The sequence below is a fragment of the Mustela putorius genome, unplaced genomic scaffold (genome assembly GCF_011764305.1).
Source record: "Mustela putorius furo isolate JIRA1106 unplaced genomic scaffold, ASM1176430v1.1 tig00003834_pilon_pilon_pilon, whole genome shotgun sequence".
Classification (NCBI taxonomy): Eukaryota; Metazoa; Chordata; class Mammalia; order Carnivora; family Mustelidae; genus Mustela; species Mustela putorius.
Window position 1 is genome coordinate 47,607,928 of NW_025421987.1, and position 27,843 is coordinate 47,635,770.

The 27,843-nt window shown below is 37.4% G+C and overlaps 1 protein-coding gene and 1 non-coding gene across 8 annotated transcripts in view; one reads left to right on the forward strand and one right to left on the reverse strand.

Moving 5' to 3' along the window:
* The window catches only part of PLS1 (plastin 1), a 116,564-nt gene that overhangs the window by 50,675 nt on the left and 38,046 nt on the right, over positions 1–27,843 (forward strand). For 4 of the 7 annotated variants that reach the window (XM_045088474.1, XM_045088473.1, XM_045088475.1 and 1 more), the window contains 8 exons: positions 7,289–7,444; positions 12,090–12,193; positions 16,442–16,605; positions 18,185–18,314; positions 22,359–22,491; positions 23,795–23,876; positions 26,562–26,727; positions 26,809–26,951. In XM_045088474.1, the coding sequence (XP_044944409.1) occupies positions 12,124–12,193; positions 16,442–16,605; positions 18,185–18,314; positions 22,359–22,491; positions 23,795–23,876; positions 26,562–26,727; positions 26,809–26,951 (888 nt within the window). In that variant the 5' untranslated portion in view covers positions 7,289–7,444; positions 12,090–12,123. The remainder of the gene's footprint in view (positions 1–7,288; positions 7,445–12,089; positions 12,194–16,441; positions 16,606–18,184; positions 18,315–22,358; positions 22,492–23,794; positions 23,877–26,561; positions 26,728–26,808; positions 26,952–27,843) is intronic. The other 3 variants (XM_045088478.1, XM_045088476.1, XM_045088479.1) reach the window with 1 other exon arrangement.
* Positions 10,266–10,370, reverse strand: LOC123394623. The gene has a single exon (XR_006609376.1). It is a non-coding gene; the product is annotated as a U6 spliceosomal RNA (small nuclear RNA).

The following is a 27,843-nucleotide window of genomic DNA, read 5'->3' on the forward strand; positions in this document are numbered from 1 at the left end:
GAGATAAGGGAAGTCTCCCTTGCCTTTTTGGACTGCTGTGAGTGTTGTGTTTTGTGATTTCTTTGGATAGAGAGTTTGACGGAGATTTAATGAGTCCTGTTTATATGACACCCAGGTGTTTTTTTTTTTTTTGAAGATTTTATTTATTTATTTGACAGACAGAGATCACAAGTAGGCGGAGAAGTAGGCAAAGAGAGAGGAGGAAGAGACTCCCTGCCGAGCAGAGAGCCTGAGGAGGGGCTCGATTCCAGGACCCTGGGATCATGACCCCAGCTGAAGGCAGAGGCTTTAACCCACTGAGCCACCCAGGTGCCCCAACACCCAGATGTTCTTAATTGGGTGGGATGAGTTCAGTTCAGGAGAAAACTATTAGAATGGCATCCTTGCATTTGCTTGGGAGTCAGATTTAAACCTTGGTTTTTGCCTCTTGGAAATACAGAGATTGTGCAGAAGGCAAATGAACCCAGGCCAAAGAGATTCTGTATAGCTCTAGGTCTTCTTGGTATCCCCTGACTATAAGGGTTGGGCATGTGGCCTGAGCTCTGCCAATCAGACTGATGTCCTGGGAATTAGACTGTCATCTGCGACTGATGGGGGTTGAGGCACCTGGAGACAGCTCTAAAAGCTCTAAAAGTTTCCACTGTGAAGCTCCTTAGAACTGCCTGGCTCCTGGCCTTCCAGAGCCTGCTTGTTTAGCCCTCCCTGACTTTTTGAACCAGCATGTTCCATGGTGTTCCATTTTGGCACATTTTGCCAGAATCAGTTTTTGTGGTTTACAGTGAAAATACCTTAACTGGCACAAATACCAAGTAGGCAGATTAAATGTGTCCATTGTCAGTAGGTAAGAGGATACAGATGAAGCTATGAGTCTTGGAAATAATAGAAAATTCCTTTTTAGTGAGTATGGCTTACAGTGAGAAGATCACTTGTTTTCTGAGGTGCATAAAGAGTGAACTGTTGACCTAGTTGAATGGAAAAAGGAAGAGTCTGTAGGTTGGCCAGCACTGGCCTGCTCCCAATAGGAGGTGTAGCATGCAGGCACCTTTGGAGATGGCAGGGGTTACTTTTCATGTCAGAAGTTGAAATTCCTAGTAGGCAAAAAGATAAACTCATTTTATTTAAAGAAGATACTTTTCATTGTGCTTTATGGTGTAGTGCTAATAGCTGAGAATTTGTATTGTAAGTTTAACATTAGGGCTGATTTAAAAAAAAGAAAGAAATATATAAAAAAGAAAGCTATATTTGCAATAAACTGAAGAACGGTAATGCTCTTTTGTGGAAGGACTTAGAATCAGTTACTAAAGATATTAAACAGTTATTTTTTAAAAAGGCTTTCAGAGGAGTGACATCTTTTGAATAAGATTACTCACCATTATTGTCACCAAGAGGTTAAAAGTGATTTTTGAGTATTTATGTTGTATTGCATCATCTTATCACTGTAATATTTTTTTAAAGATTCTGTTTATTTGAAAGAGAATGAGAGAGAGAGAGTGATAGAGAGAGAGTATGAGATGGAGGAGCAGAGGGAGAAATACTCCCCGTTGAACAGGGAGCCCGATGTGGGACTCAATCCTGGGACTCCAGGATCATGACCTGAGCCACCCAGGCACCCTCACTTGTAATATTTTTAATTACAGAAGAAATAGAAGATACTCCATTGCTCTCAAAAAACTTAAAAATTAGATAAGGTACTGTTATTCAACTGTTATTGAAGTTGAATTGTTATTGAACTGTTATTGAAGTTCAAGTAGATTGAAGAGTTAGCTGTTATTGAACAGCACTACTGTTATTGACACTTAGACAACAACTCCATTCTGTCAGAGTCAGTGTTCTTTGGGGAGACCACTAAGAATTTTCTCCCTTAACTGGGATTTGCGTCTTTCTCTGACTATTCATTTTTCAAGGCCCAGCTCAAACAGTACCGCCTCTGAAAGTCTTCTTGGAAGACTGGGAGCAGTTGGAAGATTCTTCCTTTCCTATTGATTTTATTCTAGCTTGCATAATAATTCTGAAGGTGACATCCTAGTTCATTTGGAGGGCTGACTCTTTAGTAGGGGCTATATCACGTTGGAAAACGGATCCAGAGGCAACTCAAGGCCTTTTTGGAAAGAACTGGGATTAATAAGTGGCATTTATAATGGGTAAAGGAGTCTCATGTGTTTGCCATTACTGTCGTCTGTGGTTTATTGATTCCCTTACTAGATTATAAATTCTTTGAGAGCTGATGCTGTGTGTTAGTCATCATTAGATTGCCTTCAACACTTGGAACAACACCTAGTGCCTTAGATGTTCTCAGTAAACATGTGCTGAGACAAAATGTGGCCAATGGGGAAATTCATGGTGGAATTCGAGCTCTGCTTGGAGGGCATGTGAAGAATTAGATGTAGGAGAATAGAGTTTCTCAGGACAGGAAATGACATGAAGGAGAGTTAAGGGACAATCAGGAAGAGGCCTTGGAAGAAAGAGAACGTCTTTCAAAGGGTAAAATGGGGAAGAAGAATTGTTAACAGGGAAGGATTAGAGTCTAGACAGATAGGTTTACAGCTAAAGTATATTGAGGTTAAAATCTGATGAAGGAGATTAAAGTCTAGTTTAAAGGAATAACAACAATGACAACAACAACAAAAGAAAATTTAATTATGGGGTACATTATCTTTTAGAATGTTTTCTTCCTCTTGAATTTAAAAATAGAAAATAATTAAGCAGCTTGTATAATTTTGGATAGCAATATGGTGACATCTCTTGGAAATAGTGTGAATTGGAAAGCCAAAACAACAATAGCAGCAAATAAATTTGATAAATCTGTTGTTTCTAATATTCCTACTTAAAGTCTATTTCAGGTCAATTTCTTTGAGAAGCCATAACTACATTGGATATCTAATCATGTATAAAAATGCTATTAAAGACTAGATCAGGGGTGCCTGGCTGGTGCAGTCGGAAAAGCACGAGACTCTTGATCTCATGTGTTTGAGCCCATACTGCATGTAAAGATTACTTAAAAATAACTAAATAAATATTTTTAAAAAAGACTAGATAGGCAGTTTTTGTTTGTTTGTTTGTTTTTAAGCCTCATTCATTCCTGAATTCCTGTCTGCCATACATCTTTCTTATTCCCTTTGTACTTGGAAGCACAGTGTTGTTCCACGCAGCAGTAGGTCCCATGGTAGGTCAAGCACCCCTTTGAAAATTGAACAGACTAATAGGAACTTTGATACTTGGGGAGCCCTGTTTTGTGAGCTACTGGGTGAAGCTACAAACATCTTGGGTGTCTGTTATTGTTACTGTCATGTATTAGGTACATTTCTTTCTTTCTTTTTTTTCCTATGTGCAATGCATTAGTAATTTCCTGATTGTAATGATTTGTTGCCTTTGAGTATTTGTTATTGCAGCTAGATTGCCTGCCGTCCTTCATAACAGAAAGACCTGCCATTTCTCATAATTTATTACTACTCAGTTTGTCATCTTTAACAAGAAACGAGTTAGGAGAAATGGGAAGGATCTTTCTGGATATAGAGAAGGGAAAAAAGGAACAAAGAAGCCGTAAGTCCAAAGGACTTTAGGCTAGGAATATAGTTTTCAGCGCTGTGGGAGCAACCATAAATGGACTTCTATACTTCACTGATGCACTGAATTTCTGGGATTAGGTGTGGTGGTGGTGGTAAAATACAAATTAGGACAAAAATCAATGATATTGTTAAGCACTGTATGGTGACAGATAGTAGCTACACTTATGGTGAGCACGGCATAACATATAGAGATGTTGAGTCATGATATAGTACATCGGAAACTAATGTAACACTGTGTGTCAACCATACTCAGATAAAAAAAAAAAAAAAGCAAACCTAGGGGCGCCTGGGTGGCTCAGTGGGTTAAGCCTCTGCCTTCGGCTTAGGTCATGATCTCAGGATCCTGGGATCAAGCCCCGCATCGGGCTCTCTGCTCAGTGGGGAGCCTGCTTCCCCCTCTCTCTCCTCCTGTCTCTCTGCCTATTTGGGATCTCTCTCTCTCTCTGTCAAATAAATAAATAAAATCTTTTTTAAAACCCCCCAAAACTAAAAATGGGGCCTGGGTGGTTCAGTCGGTTAAGCATCCAACTCTAGATTTTAGCTCAGGTCATGATCTCAGAATCGTGAGATTGAGCCCTGCGTTGAGTTCCGTGCTGGGTATGGAGCCTGCTTAAGATTTTCTCTCCCTCTCTGCCCCCCCAAAAACCTAAAAAAAAAGTGATGACAAAATAATAATTATTTAGATGTAAACTTAGAAAATATGATTAAATTTCTTTCCCAAATCAGAAAGTTCAAATATTTTTTATCATTTGAGGAATTGGCCTCCCCTTTTATTTTCTTTTTGTAAACTATGTCTATATATCAGTTTGGACTCTGTTGCAAGCAACAGAAATCCAGTTTAACTGGCTTTAAAAAAATGTGTTTCAAGTAACTAAAATCATCAGGGTTTTTAGCACAGCGGGATTTTGCATTCAGCCCTGCCGGGTCACGTTTTCTTTTCATTCACTGGCTCTGCTTTCTGCTGTGTTGGTTTTGGCTTCATTCTTAGTCCCTAGGTCCTCCCCTCCTGGAGGCAAGATGTGCACAGCTGCTATGGTCTCTACTTCTTCATGAAAAACTGATCCAGGGGAGTTTGTGGACTCTCATTTCAGAAAGTTCCACAAAAGCTTTCTTATGTCTCACTGGCTCCAGCTGGCTTATATGCCTGTTGCTAAACCAAATCCCTTTGGCTAGAGAGTATGATGTACTGATTGGCTTGGAACTAGAGGTTCACTCAAATGCTATGCATGGATTATATGGAATGAGTGGAACCCCAAAACTAAAATTGGTGCTGTTATCAGAAGAAGGGAAATAATTACTGGAAAAGAAAACAGAACATGTTCAGGAAATGATACTTGAAGTATTGATAATGTTATAAAACTATAGGATAGCAATTCGGTATATAACATAGAAAGATGTTGTGTGTGTTGATGGTATGTTGGTTGTTGAATTTTCTGAGAGAGCCAGAGTGGTCCTAAAGTGGGGGGTGGGAGAGTGGGAGAGTAGATGGGATATAAATAATAAGTGAGAAGGAAAAGATCCTGGGATAATGGGCAGATCCAGTTACCTTAGCTAGGAATCTGTGATTAATGGTCTCCTGACCTGCTAGCTCCTCTTCTCTCAGAGGAGCCGTCACTTGGAAATATCCCTCACTGGCATCGGGGATGTGGTGAGTGGTGCTAACTCTGGTTGGGTTTTGACACGTTAAGAGACAAAATGTTTTCTTTCTTTCTTTCTTTTTTAAAAGATTTTATTTATTTATTTGACAGAGAGAGACAGTGAGAGAGGAAACACAGGCAAAGGGAGTGGAGAAGCAGGCTCCCTGCTAAGTAGGGACCCTGATGCGGGGCTCCATCCCACGACCCTGGGATCACAATCTGAGCTGAAGGCAGATGCTCAACTGACTGTACTAGCCAGGTACCCCCCCTTCTTTTTTAAAATATATTTTATTTATTTATTTGAAAGCGAAACAGTGAGAGAGGGTGACAAAATGTTTTCTTTTGCCTCTTAGAATGAGCTAATTTGATGGGAGTGTTTCTAGAGAAACACAGAATGTTTCCAGGTTCCCTTGAAAGGCACGGTGGATACACTAGTCACCCATCTGGGTGGAGCTGAGCAGAGTGCGAGGCAAACTTTACCCATGGTCCTCCTCTGCCTAGGCCATCCCTCATCACTTTTGCACTTACCACAGCTTTGTGTGCTGGGGTTTCTGAACAGAGTTGGCACTGTTTGGGTTAGTCAGGATCAATGCAGAGAAGTCTGGAGTAAGGCCTTGTGAGAAAAGACCAGGTTTTTTTCCTGCATGCTGGTTAAGCATTCAGTGAGCTAACTCTAACCCTTCACATCCATTCATTCAGTTGCACAAATCAAGTAACATTTGAACCTCTGTGCTTGGGTGACCAAATCCCATACACTGAGTAGTGAGGGTCAGTTGTGGTGCTCACAGCTTCCATTTCATTAAGTGTCTTTCCTTGAAAAAGTTATTCTTTTGAAATCCTTCTATATAATCTTTTTTTTTTTTTTTTTTTTTTTGTCTGAACCCATTTCTGAATTCAGAGTACTTGTTGACTCACCACATGCTTTTACATTGGTATTCTGGTGGGGATCATACTACCCTCTGACTTTACTTTGCAGAAGGATGCTCAGGAGAAATCTGAGTTTTATCGTACCTGTGTTTAATAGCTTGCTTTGTCCAAAGAGGGGTCAGTCTGGCATGTAGAGTAGGAGTCTGATATTTAACAAAGTCAGTTGTCTCCTGGTTCATATATATTAAAGGCATTACAGTTAACTAGATAAAATTTGATAAAGTAACAGGTTGATATGGAATATGAATGTGTTTGCTTTTTGGAAAATGAATGATGCTCCCCCTGTTAGGAAATGTGGTTGAAGAAAGAGATTGCTGAAAATACAGAAAAATGAAAGTATTCTCTAGGATTCCTTTAAACTAAAAAGAAAACCCTTTAATTAATTCCTATATCTTAGCTCTTTGTTTTTCCCCATAGTGATTTATTCCAGTTTCCTTGTGATCTTTAAACTTGTAATGGGGAGCAGAGAGTAGCACATAATAGGAAAAGAGGAGGGTTGTGGAAGATAAGAGAACAGTTGAAGAAGGGAGGAGGATACAGGATACCATAGAGTTACATACTCCCAGAGATACTGCAGTGCTCTGACCTTTGATCCAAGGCAGTTCTTTTTTTTTTTTTTAAGTTTTTATGTATTTGTTTGACAGCACTGGTAAGCAGAGAGGCAGGCAGAGAGAGAGGGAGAGAGAGAGGGGGAAGCAGGCTCCCCGCTAAGCAGAGAGCCCGATGTGGGGCTTGATCGCAGGACCCTGGGATTATGACCGGAGCTGAAGGCAAGAGGCTTTAACCCACTGAGCCACCCAGGTGCCCCTTATCTATGTTCTTTAAAGCAAATTTATTTTGACTGTGATGCCTCATCCTGCCTGTGCAGTCAGGTTTTTCTCAGGTCCCTGGAATCTGCCCCTTAGGCTCTGTTGTCTGAGGTCTTCAACAGAGCAAAGGCTTGGAGGAAGCTTTTCTGTCCTTGGTCATTAGTCCTCACTGTCCACCTGGGAAATGCCCATTGCTTATTCTGTGCATCTCTTCCGCAGAGATTCTGCTGCACCTTGTCTGTCCCTATCTTGGCCACCCCTGTGGTCACAGTCTTCCTTGATGGCACCCACAGATTTTCGTCCTTCCCCACCAGGGTAATTTCTTTCTCTCTCTCTCTTCCTCATCTAGTGGCTTCTCAGAGATGTCCTCCTCCCGCTGCCCCACTCGAAGCACATCCAGCCTAAGTAAATCCTAAGGAAGTTTGTACTTCGACCCACGGACTCAAGGAACCTCAGATCCCAGGCTGGTTTTGCTTTCTGTGCTGCCAGCATCCTAAGATAAGAGGTAGTTATTGCCTTAGTTGAGGAGCGGGACTGGGAAGGCAGGGGAGGTGGAAAATAAACACAATTTGATATTTCAATGAATTATTCTGCCACAATAATATTAACTATTTGATTGTTTGGTAATGAAGTACTTAAAAAAAATTTTTCCCCCATGTCCTGAGGGGCTTTGGGAAATTTTTTCCTGTTCAAATCTATTCTTGTGCTATCTTTATTATTTTATTTACATACTATTTTTTACTGAGTTTAAAAGTTAAACAATTATATTATGAAATATTTAAAACAAAAATACTGAGGGCGCCTGGGTGGCTCAGTGGGTTAAGCCGCTGCCTTCGGCTCAGGTCATGGTCTCAGGGTCCTGGGATCAAGTCCCGCATCGGGCTCTCTGCTCAGCAGGGAGCCTGCTTCCTCCTCTCTCTCTCTGCCTGCCTCTCTGCCTGCTTATGATCTCTCTCTGTCAAATAAATAAATAAAATCTTTAAAAAAAAATGCTTTATAAAAAATAAATAAATAAATAAAAATACTGAAAAGTACAGGAACAATTTAACCAATATTCATATACTTAATGCTCAGGTTGAACATATGTTAAAAATTTTGTCGTAATTGCTTTAAATTTCTTTAAAAAAATGTAATAAATTTACCTTCAGCCTCCAGCTGTGTCCCTTTACTCCATCTCCATAGGACAACCAATATTTTGAGTTAGTGTGTCATTCCCATATATTTTTAAGTTTTACCACCTATATTTGGCAACATACACAACAAATTCAGTATTTTGGGTTTTTATAATTTATAATAATTGTGACATACACTCTATGTATCCTCTAGTACTTTGCTTTTTGCAGTGACTGTGTTCTTAAGAAACAGATGTGGTTGATTTATTTAATGGTATATATTCTATTGGTTAAATAATAATGTATTCATCCGTTATTCTAAAGAAAACAGGCATTTGCTTTAAAATAAAAATTTGCTCTAGGGGCACCTGGGTGGTGCAGTTGGTTAAGGGAGGGACTCTTGGTTTTGGCTCAGGTTGTAATCTCATGATTGTGAGATCAAGGCCCCTGTCAGGCTCTGTGCTCAGCATGGAGTCTGTTTAAGACTCTTTCTCTACCCCTCTCCCTCTGCACGCACATGCACACTCTCTCCTTCTCAAATAAATAGATAAATCTTAAAAAAATGTAAGTATGCCCTTAAAATACAAATTTGATGAGCAGTGTAAGGATTTAGCAATTACTCATACTTAAGCGTGACTTAAATTATCAATCTCTTTTTTAAAACTACCCGTGATGCTTGCAGTGAGAGAATAGGGATGTTAATTTACATGTAGAATTTAAGAGCTTGGAGGCACTAGAAACAGATTTGATTTTGAATCTCTTCTTTTGTTAGCCTTCCATAGGTAAGTAATCTCTGCAACCCTCTAATTTACATTTAAGAGAGGATGCTGGTTCTATCAGCATAGTAAGCTTGTGTGTGAGGATGGTGGCAGAATTGCGGGCCCATTGAGAGCCCTCAGTAAATATTTGCCTTTATATTTTGTATTACTAGAGAAAGGGAAGTAAGGGAAGAAGGGAATTTTGGAAGATAGAGTAGGGGGCCAGCTGCCTCAGCTGGGTCAGCAGCTACCTCAAGAACTCTAGAATATCAGGTGATCGGATATAGGACCACAATGGGAGGAAAGAAAACAGAATAGCTGGGAAGCCCAAAGGTGCCCGTGTAAATAGCTTTGGTCCCTCACATTTGGAAGATTTACGGTTGATTGAAAGGCATCAGAATCTTATTGGTCTCAGGGTTGTTCCTAATGCCTTTTCTCTGAAACTGTTCTAGATCCTATAAATTGGAAATGGCTGCTTAGACTAATCCTGCTAAAGCTTTTAAAGGTTCAGGGAGGTTAGAAATTTGAGGGAGGATAAAAGATTGGATTAAATTTTATCTAAATTGAGTTCGTCCTTAGAATATACTCCCTTAAGTTTCTAAATATATATTTGGTTGTGTTAGGATACGCTCCAGGATTAGGAGAGAGGATAAAAAAAGGCTTTAGTTGGTGAAAGAAAGTTTTTAAAATTATATGGGCTAAAAAAAAAAAAAAAGCAGAGGAGGAAAGCAGTGTTGGAATTACTGAAGAAATACATGGTACACATCAAAATCTATGGGAAGGTATATCTATTTACAGAATTCAACATAACCTGCCCCATTGGGGGGAATCACTGGTTAAGTGATAGTTTTCTAAAATTGCAAAGTAAATTCTCATAACTTCACTCTACAGTGTTTCAGGACTGCCAAGTTATATGCTTCATAAATATGAGTTGACTTAGCTAGAATTCTTTCCTCCAAAACTTTATAAATTTTACAGAGGCAGATTTCTTTTAAAATGTATATATTGGGGGCGCCTGGATGGCTCAGTGGGTTAAGTCTCTGCCTGCAGCTCAGGTCATGATCTCAGGGTCCTGGGATCCAGCCCCAAATCAGGCTCTCTGCTCAGTAGGGAGCTGCTTCCCTTCCTCTCTCTCTGCCTGCCTCTCTGCCTACTTGTGATCTTTCTCTCTGTCAAATAAAAAAAATCTTTAAAAAGAAAAGTATATATTGGGGCACATGGGTGGCCCAGTCCGTTAAGTGTCTGCCTTTAGCTAAGGTTATGATCCTAGTGTCATTGGATCCAGTCCCACATTGGGTTCCCTGCTCAGCTGGAAGTCTGCTTCTCCCTCTGTCTCTGCTGCTCCCTCTGCTTCTCCCTCTGTCTCTGCTGCTCCCTCTTCTTGTTCTCTCTTTCTCTCTGTGTCAAGTAAATAAATGGAATCTTTTTAAAAAAAAGGTATAACTTTCTTTAAAAAAAAAATACAGGACACTTCATGAATTTTTGTTGAAAAAACTTCCTTGCACAGTAGCCATGCTAATTTTCTCTGAATTGTTCCAATTTCAGTGCTGATGAAACAAGCACTTAGGAGTGTATCTTGAAGATAGCTCTATATTTTTCTATTTCTCTCATTTAAATACCAAAGGACTTGAAGCAACTTTATTACTTATAAAAATAAAGCTTTAAAAATAAGAAACATATTGTATGGGTAATTGGTTTCCCAATAAGTTTAAGTTCTAGTTTTGTCTAATTGTGGGAAAATAACAAGAGTTTATGTAATTAACAAATCACATAAATTCAAATAATCATGAGCAAAAAGAATAGAACCCCAGGTATATTTATCCTTTCAAATGTGGGTTAAACAGAAGGACTCTTAATTTGCAAGCCTTTCTGTGGAGTGCAGTTGGGAAGGTTGGATCACTGTGGGTTTTTTTGTTTTGTTTTTTTTTTTAAAGATTTTACTGACTTATTTGAGAGCAAAAGTGAGAGTGAGATCCTGGGATCATGATCTGAACCTAAGGCAGTTACTTAAGCAACTGAACCACTACCCAGGTGCCCCTTGGATCACTATTTATAAAACTTGAGGCAAGGGATAGAAACCATTTTGCATATGGGAAAGGATATGCAGGATGACCAAAACCACAGATTTAAAGCCAGCTGTGACAGAATTAGCATTTTGCAGAACTAGGGAATTACGCTTAAAATTTCTAAATGATGTTTCATTTCTTTCAGCACAAAATAAGTATGCCTATAAATAGTTTTAACTATAGTGAAACATTCTAAAAGTGAGAAGTCAATAAAATTTTATTATTTTATTATGTAAGATGTAAGAAACTGCATCTGGGGAGTAAGATGAATTCCCTTTACCCCTTCATCAGCTCTGTTACTTGAGCTCTTTTTTTTTTTTTTAAAGATTTTATTTATTTATTTATTTGTCAGGTAGAGATCACAAGTAGGCAGAGAGGCAGGCAGAGAGAGAGAGAGAGAGGGAAGCAGGCTCCCCACCGAGCAGAGAGCCCGATGCGGGGCTCGATCCCAGGACCCCAAGATCATGACCTGAGCCGGAGGCAGCGGCCTAACCCACTGAGCCACCCAGGCGCCCCGTTACTTGAGCTCTTAAGATTTTTTTTTAAAAACAGAGTACAATTAGATAGTGGGCAGTAGTATATTTTTTCAAACCCAAAGATTTAATTAAACCAGGCCCCAGAATAACTGTAAGATTCAGAAATCTGTCATTTTGAAAGAACACCAAAAATTCCTAAGCAAGATGATATATAGATCACAAATGACACATGAGCCATAATACTCTTCAAGGGCTTCACACAATATGATCTTTATGACCTTTAAATGATCAGTGAAAAATTTTAATGAATAAATTATATTTCAGAAATTACATGCTTACTTTCTTCTTTATGTGGACTTCAGGTCATGTCTTAAAATTTTACTTTCTGACCACTTTCTTTACATTTATAAATGCTATACTTCTCTCAAACCTGAAATGTTTATTTTACTGAAATAGTGGGGCAAAATGTAAATGAAAATTGTACAGGCTATTGAGCATCTATGCCCTGTATAAGCACAAGGTGTAAATGACAGGTGTTTCTTCCCCGTACTAACTCTTTTATTGTCTGGCCTACCTATTCTGGGAAACGGTGTTCCCCGGGGTTCTGTTCCTTTTTGTTCCTTGTCAGCCAGACCTCTCAGGTGTTTTTTTCTAGACAGTGTACTGCCTGTGTACTCTGTATCCCAGATAAAATTTTCCAAAGGGATAATGTTCTTTTTATAACATTTCTTTTTCTAGATATAAGGACCCGAAGGTAGTATTTTCTCCAAAGATGGAAAACAATACCACCGTCATTTCACGGGAGGAACTGGAAGAGCTACAAGAAGCATTTAATAAAATAGGTATGCTTGAGAAAAACTACTTATGACATTGCTATTCTGCTTGATATCAGACTTCCAGGAATGGAACAATACCTTTTGTTGGTTTTACTACCACTCATTTGCCCCTGGCTTTATTCCCCCCTCCTTTTTTTCCTATCCAGGTTTTACTGGATTCATTCTTTCTTTCTGAAAGACAAACTAAGACTGGCTTAAATTTCTAGGAGAACTGGACTTTGAATTCTTTGATAATTTCCTGGCCTAAGGTAATCCAGGTTAATGAATGACAGCGTAACTGAATATGCCTAACATGATATCCTCATTACAGAGAGAAAATATAGAAACACTTCCTTGTTTATAAACTGAACTCTGGTCTTCATGCATGTGTTTGTCACTACCAATGACACTTTCTTACTTCATGCAGAATATTTTAAAATCTGAATATTGCTTTTAAAGGTCATATGTCATAATTTCGTTCTTCCTCACACATAATTTAAAAAAAAACCTTTGGGTTGTTTTTAAAGGCTGCATATCCTGGTTTTTCTTCTTTCACTTTTTAAAGCCATTCAGTGTTTTGTCTTTATGACATTATCATCTGACGGCTTTGTATTTTTCTTCCCAAAATATTCCCTCATACTCTGTTGGATTACAATTCTTCTGCACTTGGTTCCTAGGAAACCGGTGGCAAACAGGGATATAAATATTGTCTTTTGCTCTAGTCTGCAAAAGCATGCAAATGAAAGGTGAGCACAGTGAAAGGACATTGAAACTGTGACACCACTGCCCCTCCCACAGTAGGCTCCTTCTCTGGTACAGAAGAGCAATCCATGAGAAACAGTCAGATGGTAGACCAGAGAGGGTATATAATGATCACAGTTGGTCTCGTGCCTAGATTTCTCATAAACTTAGTGAATAACTTCTAAAATTCATGTAGATGAAATGCAGTACAGAATGAATTTTAGAGACCAATAAAAAGAGAACAATTTCAGCTTTAAAAAGAAAGCTCTTAACCACCACCCCCCCCCCGCAAAAAGTAAAGCTGTTAAGACCTTATAACTTAACTTACAAATCATTGCTGTTAAGTAAAGTGAGTTGTACAAATCCCTGGGCTCTTCTACTTTTCTCTGCACAGTCATCTCCAGAGTAACTCAAACCTTCCAAACACAGTCTACATGGTGGCTGAATTAGGCTCACAGTGAATGCCTTAATTCTGATCTTTTCTTTATTTTGAAGACGGTATATTTGTCAGTAGAGCATGGCATGAATATAATACGATTTCTAGAAGGTTATTAATAAATTTTATAGAGTATTGTATGCAGTGCCCAGAATCTTTTCAAGACAAAAGGCAATTTTTGGACTGGTCTGCTCATTTTGAGCATTCAAACAGAGGAAGTAATAGAAATGTCTCTCCTAGTTTGCTACTGCTGTTATTTTATAGTGCAGTTTGGTAGCTTGAACAGAGGTGCTACCTAAGTCTTAGTGAAATATGGATGAATGAGTAATCTGTTTTCTTTGTTTAGCTTTACTCCTTATGACTCATGGACATATAATCCTGCAATATTTATTTAATGATATTTTGAATAAATAATTCACTGATGGAACAAATCTGACAGCCAGATAATTTGCTCTATGTGAGGGCAGTGCTGACACTAGCACAATATGTACTAGCTTTTTATTGACAAGATAAATTGCTACTTATTAACTCAGTATCATGCCCATCCAACCTTACTACATGGGATATTTTTTGGGTCTCAAAGGTGAGATGACAGATTAAAATATTTGTCTTCTTTTTTTTCTTTATACATTTTGGTAAAATAGCATAACAAAACTTACTGTTTTAGTAACTTTTAAGTATACAGTTCAGTGACATTACATATATTCATGTTATTATGCAACCATACCACTATCTCTAGAACTTTTTTATCTTCCCAAACCCATTAAATACCAACTCCTCATCTTGTACAACATTCTGTTTTACGTCTACATCACATTTGGTTGATCTATTCATCTGTCGAAGGACACCTGAGTTGTTTCTACCTTTTTGCTATTGTGAATAATGTTGCTATGAACTTGAGTATACAAATATCTGTTCACATTTCTCCTTTCAGTTATTTTGTGTATATAGAAGTGGTATTGCTGAATAATATGGTAATTATAAGTTTAATCTTTCGAGGAACCATCATGCTGTTTTCTGTGGTGGCGTCACATCTTACAGTCCCATCAGTAGTGCATAAGGGTTTCGATTTCTTCAAATCCTTGTCAACACTTACTTTTTCTGTTTAAAAAAAAATTTTTTTTTTGTAATAGCCATCAAAAGTGTGAAGCAGTATCTCATTGTGGTTTTAATTTACATTTCCCTAATGTTTTGTGACGTTGAGCATCTTTTCATATGTGTATTGAACATTTGTATAACTTCTTTGGGAAAATGTCTCTTCATTCCTATTCAGTGTCTATTTCTTCTGCCCACTTTTTAATCAAGTTATTTATTTTTGTTGAATTATAAGAAAGTCTTGTTTCTTTTTAAACTATAATCTTTATGATAATTTAACCTAAGCCTTGATTTCCTCATCTTTAAAATAAGAATTATATTATTAATTACCTCAAGGTTGTTATAGGATTTTGTGAGATAAGTTCTTAACAAATCACGTGGCACAGAATATGTGCTTATTAAATGGTATTTATTATTTTTTTGTCACATCATACCCAAACCACAGAGGCCATAGGGATGGAGCTAGGATTTAAGCACACAGACTTACTCATCTTCAGAGCTCTAGCTCCTAAGTATTCTTGTTAGTATAGCATGGCAGTTAGTAAGTAAACAACTTTTCCTCAATCTTGCCTGTGAGGGTGGGGGAGATGAGCAGAGGAAGAGGGAGAGAGAAAATCTTAGGCGAGTTCCATGCCCAGCAAGGAGCCAGATGCAGGACTCAGTCTCATGACCCAGAGATCATGACCTGAGCCAAAATCAAGATTTGGACACTTAACCAACTGAGCCATCCAGACACCCCTCAATCATGTTTATTTTATTTATTTATTTTTTTAATCGTATTTATTTTTAAATACTCTTTGCCATAGTACTGGTAAAGAAGTAAGCCAGGTAGTTTATTTGCCTATTTCAGAATTATAGGAAACAATTCTAAACTTGTAATATATTAAATAATGATATTTTGCTCTAAGTTCAGAGAAAATAATATTATTATTGCCATATCAATGTTTCTGACTGACTTTTGAGGTTATAGCAATATTTTAGTTATTGGTAGATTCTAGTTGAGAAACTTTCCATTGTTCTAAACTGTTAATTCTAAAACTTGTGTACAAGAGTTTAAAAGAAAAGTTTCTGTCTTTATTATTAAGTGAGTTATAGTGAGGATGGCTCTTTTATGGAGAGGAAAACATGAAATAGAGGAAACAAAGCAACTATTAGCAGATGAGTCAAGAAAGCCTATATAAGAAGGTGGATCCAGGCAACTAACCAAACAATCCAGAGCTCTGTTGCCAACTCTGGTTGGGAGTATTTTGTGTTGCCTTTGTTCTGTGTCAAGAAGTGATATCTAATCTCCAGGGAAAACCTAGGGAAGGGCACCTCAGTGATAACATGAAAATGCCTGGAAACCTATTTTCAAAAGTCCAAATACAGGTGTGAAATTATTTCTTGAATACTTAATGTCAAATTGACATCAAACATGATTCAGCCTACATAATGGTATCATAAATACATAATGAAGAAGCAATGAATTATTGACAAATGAAACAGAACTGCCACCAAGAGAAATGTATAGCAGAAATACCTTATTGTATTTAATACACAAACATGATACACATATTTTATACAGAATGTGAGACCTACAGATCCATTTTATAAGTTCTGTGAAGAAGTTAAAATTTGGGTGGGTGTTCCCTCATGACCATTGCTGCTGTTTCTTCTAGGTATCTGAGATTTGTCAATGCTTAGTTCTTTGAAATTTAGTCATATGCTAAGCCTGAGTTTTTCATCCGCCAGAGCAACGTTCATGCTCTTATACTTATGCTCATGTACTTAAAATACTCATGGAGTTCTAAATCTGTGTGGATAAAGTCCATCTCAATATGAGATTTTTGATAAAGTGCATAGACTACTTGTACAGTTCAGATACAAGAGAAAAGGTGACTGCAACTTGTGGAACAAACTGGAAAGTTTCTACCTGCCTGTGAATCTCCCACGAGGCCTGCGGGGTGTGCACCTCTGATGAAGAGTGCAAGTGATAGTTGACAGCTCATAATTTATCTTTACAGATATTGACAACAGTGGATATGTTAGTGACTATGAACTTCAGGACCTGTTTAAGGAAGCGAGCCTTCCTCTGCCTGGATACAAGGTGCGCGAGATTGTGGAGAAAATTCTAGCAGTTGCTGACAACAACAAAGATGGCAAAATCAATTTTCAAGAGTTTGTGTCAGTAAGTAATCCCTTCCTTTCCTGGTTACTGATCTTTTTGCTTTGAGCAAAATTTTAATAATGTCATCTCTCTCTTTCATTAAATCTGGCTACGGAGACCAGATAAAAGCACTGCTTTATAATGATGATGGTGATGGTAACAACAGTGTCCACAAATAATTCATAAAAGAAAGGGAAAAATTATTCTCAAGTTGTTGGAAGTCAGGCTTTGGCAGTCATAGCTCACGTGATAATAAAACTACAGTTGAGTTCAGTGCTTATTGACTATTTGTGTACAGAATGTTTTAATGTCTCAGTACTTGGTCTTGAGAAATGGAATATTTTTTGGTGACTGACATAGCTAAGATATGGGAGCTATACTTCCTAGAAACTAATTATTTTCTTGTGATAAGTTAGACCTTCAGTTTCAGCAAATGTCACCAGGTAAATTTTGGTGCTAGCTATGATAGCATTGTTTCATTATTAAAGTACCTCAAGGCTCAGGGAACTGAACAGGATGAAAAATAAAACATGACACAACCAACAAAAGAAAAATAGGTTGTAGAACCGAATATTGAATATCATGTATTTCAGACTCACTGGATAAGAGGGATGGATGACTTGGCCACATTGCCTTTGCCACCTGCCCACTGAGCAAGGGCTGTCACTTCTTCCAGCACCACAACCATGACTGTATGTGTCATATGGAAATAGAACTTGGTGGTGAGGCTGGAGAACCCAGGGACTCAGGGAACTTGTCCTGGGAGCTGTGAAGACTGAGCTGAGATCCGAAGAAAGATGTTAAACAGATCAAAGGGGTTGAGTGGGGGAACTGAATGATGTGTGAGGCCAGTGGAAGTGACAGCCTATTGTAGAGGCTCTGTGTGGCTTTAGGGATGGTAGATCTTCTCAAGCACTTGGAAAATGCTGAGTGTGAATAGGGCGAGATGGTAAGTGTATGGAATGCAGCTAGGGAAGTAAGTTGGGGTCAGGTCATTCGGGGTCTTGCAGAATTTTCATTTTTATCATAAGAGCAATAGGAAGCCAGTGATGTAGGAAGAAGAGAGTGTGAAGTCACATGATCAGATTCAAAATTTTAAAAATGCACTCTGGCTGCTGCTTGGAGTACTGATTAAATTCAGTCTAGCCAATCATGAGAGTGATTGAAAGAGGGTATTTCTCCAAGCCTCTCTTATTTCCTACAATATCTGACTTACTGATTTTAAAACATATATACATTTGCAATGCTCAGACAGGAAAATAATCCTCATTAAAGCATTAAAAATCTTTGTCACGTAGTGAGTTATTCTTTAGTTTTCAAAAGGCACGACAAAATGTTGTGGCAAGCACAGGAGAATAATTTCAGTGTATTTAATTTAAGCTTAATTATAACGAAATTTCTTCTAGTGTTTGGGGTGCAAATGTTTGGACATTTTGTATGCTGGGTAAAATGACACAAGAGCTAACCAATAAGGGTGAGAGTACCTGATTAGGATTTCTTTTGATGTTATTCCAAATAAAGAAGTCTAAATAATTATCTGTCACATTGTAAGGTTTGTTATGATTGGTCAAGGTTCAATTTTACTTATATTCCATTCCAGCTGATACAAGAGTTAAAAAGCAAACACATCAGCAGGACATTCCGCAAAATAATTAATAAGAGAGAAGGAATTACTGCTATTGGAGGAACCTCATCCATTTCCAGTGAGGGCACACAGCATTCTTACGCAGGTAACCTGCCAATCTAAATTTGACCTTTCAGTCACTGATTCATTCACTAAGTGTGATATTTCATCAAATCTAAGATGCCATTCATTTGTAATTCATACCGTTGTTTTATGTACCATTGAGGGAAAATCAGACTAAACTATAGTGTGCCATCAAATTTGAAATGCATCTCAATTTTAGAGGTGTCAGGATGAAAAATCATAGAATCAGTGAAATCACTGATTTCCTACCATGTGTCAGGCACAGCACACAAGGAGATTAGAAACAACAAAATAGAAATTGTTTATATTTCGGCATTGAATATGTTCATTCATGAACTCTGAATGGATTTTTCATCCTGACTGGTGAGTTGGGTATATTTTTAGACCCAACCTAGGAATTTGTTGAGAGGTTTATTTCTAGGACATTTCCCTTACATTTTCCAGGAGCTGAGATTCCTGAATCATCTTTTATCAAGCAACTAGGTGACTAGAGAGCACAGAATCTGATTTGCTAGATCTGATAGAATCATTGGAATGTTGCCCAATGGGAAATCCTAAGATGAGAGGTCTTACCATGTTAAGCTTACTTTTTACTTTTTGTGGTCAAGATGTTTGAGAAGCTCTGGTCAAGTTCATTTTGCTTATATTAAAATAAGTAGAACTTGATTTTTATTTTATTTTAAAAGATTTTATTTATTTGTTTGAGAGAGAGAGAGAGGGAGAATAAGCAGGGGGAGGGGCAAAGGGAGAGAGAGAAGCAGACTCCCCACTGAGCAAGGAGCTCGAGAGGGGACTCAATCCAGGAACCCTGGAATCATGACATCCCTGAACTGTGCTTTTTAAATTATTGATTTAACTGTAACCTTTTCTCCATTTTCCTCTGAGATCTGAATCTGTTAATTATCCTCTTGATTCTCTTCCTTTCAACTGGGTTTTTCTGTAACAGTTTACTCACACTTCTCCCACCCATTTTAAGTTTTTTCTACCCTTTTCCAAAAGTGTGGTAAAGGCAGTGAACTATAACTGCTACCTTCATTTTTTGAAAGGGGTTCACTCCTTAACTCCATTTCTGCCTACCCATTCTAATGAAACGTCTTCTTCAATTTTTAAATCTTTTTATTGAGATATAATATGCATTTAGCAAAGTGTTATAATTCTTAACTGGACAGCTCAAGGAATTTTTACATGTGTCAACATCCTGTACCTACATCTATGTAGATGCCACCAGATCAAGAGAAAATATTTCACCACCCTCAATTGCTCCTTCATGCCTCGAACGGTAACTATTTCTTCCCAGAGGGGACCACTTTTCTGACATCTGTCACCATAGATTCTTCTTTTTTTTGTTGGAGTATAAGATGCACACAGTAAGAACATAAAGTGTACTATTTTTACATGTGTGGCTTGATGACTTTTTAATACATGAATATGTAAATGTGTAAATTGTTATCCATGTAACTATTATCTTGAACGAGGTATGGAACATTTAATAGCTTTTTTTTTAAAAAGATTTTATTTATTTATTTGGCAGAGATCACAAGTAAGCAGAGAGTTAGGCAGAGAAAGAGGGAGAAGCGGGCTCCCCACGGAGCAGAGAGCCTGATGCAGGGCTCAGTCCCAGGACCCTTAAGATCATGACCTGAACAGAAGGCAGAGGCTCAACCCACTGAGCCACCCAGGTGCCCCCACTTAATAGCTTTTTAAAAAAGAGCAGCTTTATTGAGATATAATTGAGATGCCATGAAATTCACCCTTTGAAAATGTGCAGTTCAGTGGTTTTTAGTATATTCACAGAGTTGTATGGTCATCACCACCATCTAATTTTGGAATACTTTCATTACGCTAAGGAGAAACACCATGCTCATTAGCAGACCCTCCTAATTTCTCCCTTCCCGCAGCCTCTGGCAACCAGTGATCTACTTTGCCTCTTGTGGAAATTTCCTGTAAATGAAATCATAGAGCAGTGGCCTTTCACTTGACTGGCTCCCTCACTGGCATAACATTACCTCTTGTGATATATATTATACTGCATTCTTTTTCTTGCCATACACTATTTTCTTCTATGGATAGCATCACATTTTGCTTATTCTTTCATCAGCTGATAGACATTTGGGTCGTCTTGACTATTCTTAATACTGCAGTATGAGCACTTTGGTATACATTTTTGTGTGAACATAGGTTTTAACTTATCTTAGGTATATACTTAGGAGTAGAATTGCTAGGGCTTTTCGTAACTCTGTGTTTAATATTTTTAAAAACTGCCAAACTGTTTTTAAAGTGGTTGCACGATTTTGCATCCCCACTAGCAATGTTTGAAAGTCCAAATTCTTTATATTCTCATCAACACTTGTTATTGTCCCTTTTGTTTATTATGGCCATCTTAGCCATTGTGAAATATTATCTCATTCCTGGTTCCTATACCTGAAACATCTTTCCTTTTTCTCTGCATCTTAAAAATCTGTCTTCAAAAAAAAAAAAAAATCTGTCATTCAGATTGTACCTTCTCAGGGCAGCTGGATGGCTCAGTTGGTTAAGTGTCTGCCTTTAGCTTAGGTTATGATCTCAGGGTCTTGGGATTCAGCCTTGCTTGGGGCTCCCTGTTCAGTGGGGAGTCTGCTTGTCTTTCTGCTCCTCCCTTCTCTCTCAAATAAGTAAATAAAATCTTAAAAAACAATCAAACACATTGTACTTTCTCCATAAAGCCTTTTCTTGACCAGCCCCCAACTGGAAGTGATTCTTCTGTTCTTTAAATTCTCTAAAACCCTGCCTATATCTCTTATGGTCTGTTTATTTCCCTTATTTTGGGTTTCTTTGTATATCTTTTTTTATCATTACACTAAGAAGTCCTTGATGGTAAGGTACAATATTCTAGTGACCTTTAAATTCCTAGATTCTAAGTCTCTGAGTAGGTATGTTTGGTGAAGCAAGAAGTTAAAAAGGCAGATTATGATATGTACAAAAGATAAATATTAGTAAATGTGTCTTTTTGATATTGTATATGCGTGTGTGTGTGTCTGTGTGATGGCTTACATTTTGGGAGTGCCTGTCAAATATGCCCTTATAAAATTACTTAATTCTAGGAATTGGGGCAGTTTGGCTCACTATATGCTACTCTGTGATAGAAATGGGAATTATTTTCTTTGAAGATTTGGGTTGTTAAATCATTTTTATATTTGCAGAGTAATAATAAAGCCATGGAACATTTTTCTTTCAAGTTTCTATTTTCCCAACTGCTTAGCTCAATAACTTTTTCGGCCTAAAGATCAATGTGCCCACACCAGAAACCATGTATTGAGAAGTTGAGGTGGCTGAGAGTAGAGCTGGTATCTAGATTTGTATCAGTCTTCTTGTAGTAGAAATTCCACAGAAATGGAGGTGGTTCATTCATTCAGATAGCTCTTGACTGGAATTAGTATTTCTGTTATAAGCCCCAAATCACAACTCCGTACATTTTGGTGGGGGTTGTGGAATTTATTGCTGTGGAAATCTGATGCTTGTATTTTTTTTTAAATTTTTTTAAAAGATTTAAAAAAAAATTTATTTAACAGACAGAGATCACAAGTAGGCAGAGAGGCAGGCAGAGAGAGAAGGGAAGAGAAGCGGGCTTCCCACTGAACAGAGAACCCGATGTGGAGCTCCGTCCCAGCACCCTGGGATCATGACCTGAGCCGAAGGCAGAGTCTTTAACCCACTGAGCCACCCAGGCACTCCTGATCTTGTATTTTTAAATCCTGGTGTGAGTGCCTGATCTGACCACTCATGGTTGGCTTCTGATTGATTAGCTTTCAGAAGCAATATATTTTAGTAAGGATTTTAGAATCAAATCAAATACTTAACTGTGCTCGTTTAAGCTGTGTACCATACTGTTTCCTAAAACATCAGATGAAAAAATGGAACAAATTCCCCTTTCTCCTTAAATCCTTATGCCCTCTTAAACCTGGTAGTATTTTAGCAGAGCTTTAATAATAACCATTTATTATCTTTGAACAGAAGTTAAAAAGTATGTCTCTGTAGTGTGGTTAATTTTGTGAAATTTGGTTTGCTGATGAAGATTTTCTCTTTTCAGAGGAAGAAAAAGTAGCTTTTGTTAACTGGATCAACAAAGCCCTGGCGGATGACCCTGACTGTAAACATCTCCTACCCATGAATCCCAGTGATGGCAGCCTTTTCAGATCACTTGCAGATGGTATCCTTCTTTGGTGAGTTGAACATTAGGTTAAGGGAAATACGTTCTTCCTCTTTCCATTGATGAGCATTCAGTAAAAACTACAACTCAGGGAACGAGTAGCTATATAGGTATTGAAGAATTTATATTACACGGAAAATTAAGTAAGGGTGCTTTCCAAAATTTTTCTCCAAATGCAGTCTCTTAGTTTTCTCATGCCTTTTCTATTTCCTTATTGATATCAAGCAGCCAGTTTTGAGTTATTCCTCTGATGTATTTAAAAATGTTCACAGGGTTTCTTTTTTCACTTTCAATAAGGAATTATTGACTGGGACAGGAACACGAGGAAATGTAAGAGAAAGATACATCTCATTTTGCTTAAATGAAATTAATGCTTAAAATCAGTCTTGTCATTCCCTTGGCTCCTTGCAGTATGTTTCTGCTCATTAGCCTGTAAACTCTTTAGGGGCATGTCTTTCTCTGTGGTGTGTACTATAGTCCCAGTATACTTCTTTGTACAAAGGAGGTGTCTTTTTTTTTTTAATAAAAATTTAGAAAAATTACAAATAAGAACATTTTTGTTCTTATTACCCATAATTGGCTATTATTAATGTTCTGGCATGTTTCTTTCAGTCTTTTTTTCTGTGTTTTTACTTAAAAAGAAAAAAAAAAGCTCCAACCTACTCACAAGTACAGGATATTAGTTTTTAAATAACATGTAAAATATACCTTGACTTCCACCTACAGTTCTAATCTCTTTTTCTGATCTTCAGAGTAAATTCCTATTACAAATTGAATTGGTATTTTCCTATCTTTATTTTAAAATATAAAATATGTTCTAAAATTTGGAGATAAATTTTACCGCAATTTCTCTTAAAATGTTTGTGGTATTGAAATCTTAGAAAGCCCATGTGTCTGACTCTTTCTGCAACAACATTAATTTTGACACTATTGCTGCTACTTTATGGAACGTGGATTCTTGAGAGTTTGTTTTTTACATTTCAGACTGCTGAATGTTGATGATCATTAAATAGAGACAGGACTCACATAAAGAAAATGCAAGACAGTTTAAAAATATTATGAGGAAACACTAAGATTACTATTGGAATGAGAAATATTCCGTAACCTAAAACGGAATTTGTTTTAGGTTACGGAATATTTCTAAGATTTTAAAAAGTAAGTCCCTGACATGAATCACAGTATATTTTAAAGAGGTGGATTGTTATAACTGTTTTGTCTACTTGCAAAAACAAACTAAAAAGTCTTAAATAATTTAGCTTAAATTATTTATCTTAAACTGGGAGTCTTAAGCTTAATTATTGCCATTTTCTCTGTAGCAAAATGATCAACTTATCTGAACCAGATACAATTGATGAAAGAGCCATTAATAAGAAAAAGCTCACCCCTTTCACTATTTCTGTAAGTATTTGCCCTTTGCTAATAATCATGTTACTGTGTTGTAAAGTGTAAGGCCTTTATTAGTGGGTTCTCAGGCCCGGGTAAAACTTTTTTTACTCCACAATTGTACTGAGAAATAATTGACATATTTCACTGTGTGAGGTTAAGGCATACAGTGTGATGGTTTGATTTGCATATATTGTGAAGTGATTATTACAATAGGTGCAGCTAACATGCACATTCTTATTTAGGTACAATAAAAAGAAAAGAGAGAAAAAGGACAAAAATTTTCTCCTTGAGATGAGAACTCATAGGACCTACTCTCTTAACACCTTTGCTACATACCATACAGTGGTGTTAGCTAGTCATCTTGTTGTACATGACATCTCTAGTACTTAATTATCTTAAAACTGCAAGTTAGTATCTTTTGACCATCTTCCTCCAGTTTTTCCTCTTCCCACTCTTTGCCTCTGGTAACCCCAAGTCTGATCTCTTTTTCTATGAGTTTGGTAATTTTTGCTTTGTTTTGTTTTACATTTCACATATGAGTGAGGTCATATAATATTTATCTTTGTCTGTCTGACTTATTTCACTTAGCATAATGCCTTCAGGGTCCACTCATGTAGAATGTCAAATTTAACATAATTTCAGTTGCCTATAAAAACTAGGCTTTATTAAATAGAAATTCATCTGTATTTTGTACTGAATGAAATAAAGATTCAAAGTGCTTTGAATGAGGGTGCCTGGGTGGCTCTGTTGAGTAAGCATCTGACTTGATCTTAGCTCAGGTCTTAATCTTGGTGTTAATGGATTCAAGCTCCAGCGTGGAAGCCAGTTAAAACAGACAAGCAAACAAACATTGTTCAGAGTGCTTTGGATGAACTTTACTTAAGACACTAGTATTCAGGTTATATTATTGTAATCATTGAGTTGCTTTTATTAGTAAGTATTTTCTTGATGCTGTTGTTCTGGTGAAAATAAGAGCACTCTATAGTTTTACCCCATATTTTACTATTTCATAGAATTTGAACTATTCTTTTTCGCTATATTGTTCTGTAGTCAGCTTCTCCGTTCAGGTCTTGTTAAAGTGTAGGAGTCTATAGTCACCACATTATAAAATAGTCACCCCTCAAAATCTCTAGAGCAGGGCCAGGTATCAACAGATACTAAGTACTTACTGTGGCAGTCACTGTTCTAAACAACTGCATGAATTATCTCTCTGAATTTTCCTGGCACCTTTAAAATACAGTGGATACTACAGTTTTACAGATGAGAAAACTGAGGCACTGCGAGGTTACTCGGAACCAGGATATGATTCCCAGTGATCCCTCCTTTCTCTTGACAAATATAACCCTTAATTTTGCTAAAGTTTTTAAGCCTCTTTTATAAGGAAGCTACAACCTTAGTGCGGTGGTACATGGTGAGTCCTGGAGTATCCAAGGGGATACTCCCATTTCCTGTATCTTTGAGAAGTATGAATTGGATGTTGACTAACATGGCTTTCTTGTCTCCCGCTATTGCATATTCCTAGCAGAAACTACCATTCTTGAAGAAGCACATTTCTGATTGCAATTGCCATAGGTTTATTTTCTTTCACATCTTGTGTCAGGATGCTTTGCTTAATGTCTAGAATGTTGAAAATATTCATACGTCTTATTTTAGGATATATGTGTCACATAACTTTTTAATGGCACTGACTCTGAAATACAGCATTTATCAGTGCTGTACAAACCTATTGTCTGGTTTTACTTTTAATATTTTAATGTTGTACATTAACTTTTAATGTTTTACTTTTACTTTTTTTTTTTTTTAAGATTTTATTTATTTATTTGACAGAGAGAGATCACAGTAGGCAGAGAGAGAGAGAGGAGGAAGCAGGCTCCCTGCTGAGCAGAGAGCCTGATGCGGGACTCAATCCCAGGACCCTGAGATCATGACCTGAGCCGAAGGCAGTGGCCTAACCCACTGAGCCACCCAGGCGCCCCTTACTTTTACTTTTAATGGTTTTACTTTTTAATGTGTGAATGCAGTGCATTAAAGAAAATAAGGAAAAAATATTCTGTAGCTGTTTTGCAATAACTACAGGATGGGTCTGAGGGAGCTAAAACTTTTACAATTTTTTTTTAGAGACGACATTCTTCCAATATGAGTAGGTGGTAATAGTGTAGATCGTTAGGAGGCTTGAAAGAGTATACTAATGTAGAATGAAAGAAGATCTCTGGGAAGGAGCAAAGTGTTACTGTGGATATTAAATCTATCTTGTTTTTTTAGTAATTTTAGAGCTCTGGGAATAGATTGGCTAGAATACTACCAGTTTCCCATGAAACTTTATCCAAAAGAAGCCTCATTCATTTATAAAAGGTTGTAAAGTTGTGATAATATCGTTTGGTTTTGTTTTTTTTACCTCATGATGATGGATTTATGTAGTATCATGATGTACAAAAGAAGAGAAATACGAAGGGATGAAAATGACGTACAGTAACTATGAAAGCAAGGGAATGAGATCAAGTAGTAAAGTCCTGGTTAAAGCTATGGGGTTGGTTTTTTTTTTTTTTTCTTTTGTAGTAGTATTTTGCTTGTATAAATACTACTTGTGTTTCAAAATCTGAGTTTTCACAATCTTTTGTTTCTTATTTACCTTCGCAACTTGTCAGTAAGACTTTGGAAAGTACTTTCTCACAGGTAATTTTCTTTGTTGCAATTCAGGAAAACTTAAACCTAGCCCTGAATTCTGCCTCAGCCATTGGTTGTAGAGTGGTCAACATTGGGGCCCAGGATCTCAAAGAAGGAAAACCTCACTTGGTCTTGGGACTTCTCTGGCAGATCATCAAAGTTGGTCTTTTGGCTGATATTGAGATTTCTAGGAATGAAGGTAAGATCATCAAAAATATTTGCTTTTCATTAACATATACTTACTCTGGGAAGAATTTATATTTTATTGTTTTCCTTTCAGCTCTGATTGCATTGCTAAATGAAGGTGAGGATCTAGAAGAGCTGATGAAGCTTTCTCCAGAGGAATTACTGCTGCGATGGGTGAACTACCATCTGACCAATGCAGGATGGCGCAACATCAAAAACTTCAGCCAAGACATTAAGGTTTATATTTTAATGTTCATAACTGTGATATAAAAGAAAGATGTAGAATGTAAAAAAAAATCAAAACATGTTCAAAATTAATTTCAAACTGAAGTTTAATACATAAGGCCAAAGTGTAAAAAAATGAAATTTTGCATTTCTCTGTCTGAGGTGGATCTTCCGATTCTAATTGCAAAATCTTTATATTTAAAAAAAAAACTGGTTTAAATGGCTGGTTACCAGAAGGGAGGTGGATGGGGGGATGGATGAAATAGGTGATGGGTATTAAGCAGTGTTGAGCACCAGCTGTTGTTTGGAAGTGCTGAATCACACTGTATTGTACACCAGAAACTAGCATTACAGTGTGTATTAGCTAACTGCAATTCAAATAAAATCTTAAAAAATATAAAAAGGACAAAATCTTCTTTTGCAATAAAGAAAAACTGGTTTACTGGTATTTAAGAAGAAATATAGCTTGGCTGTGCGGAGATACTAGCCCTAGCAGATTAAAGCATTCCTTCCCATTTTATATGCCACAAAGAGATTAAATTATAATGAGGAGGTCAGTCTATTAATTTGGACTGAGAATTTGTCTGTTCACTGGACTAGAGGTCGTTGTGGGCCTGACCAGTTCAACACTCTTACTCCCACTTTGCCAATAACAAGCTAACAGGAGACCAGATGTCTGAGGGCACAGGGAATCAGTAGACAAAGGAATTCTTCAGGTATGATTCTCAACCAAAATGGCTTGAAATACTTCCCTCCCTTATCAGAAGAGCTTGTCAAGGAGCCTGTGACATTCAGTGTGCCTAACAGTTCTTCCATGGTCACTCCCTAGACATGCACTGGCATACTTGGTCCCTGTGTCTCCCTCTTCTCTATGCTTTTTTCCCCACCCAGACTAATCAGCATT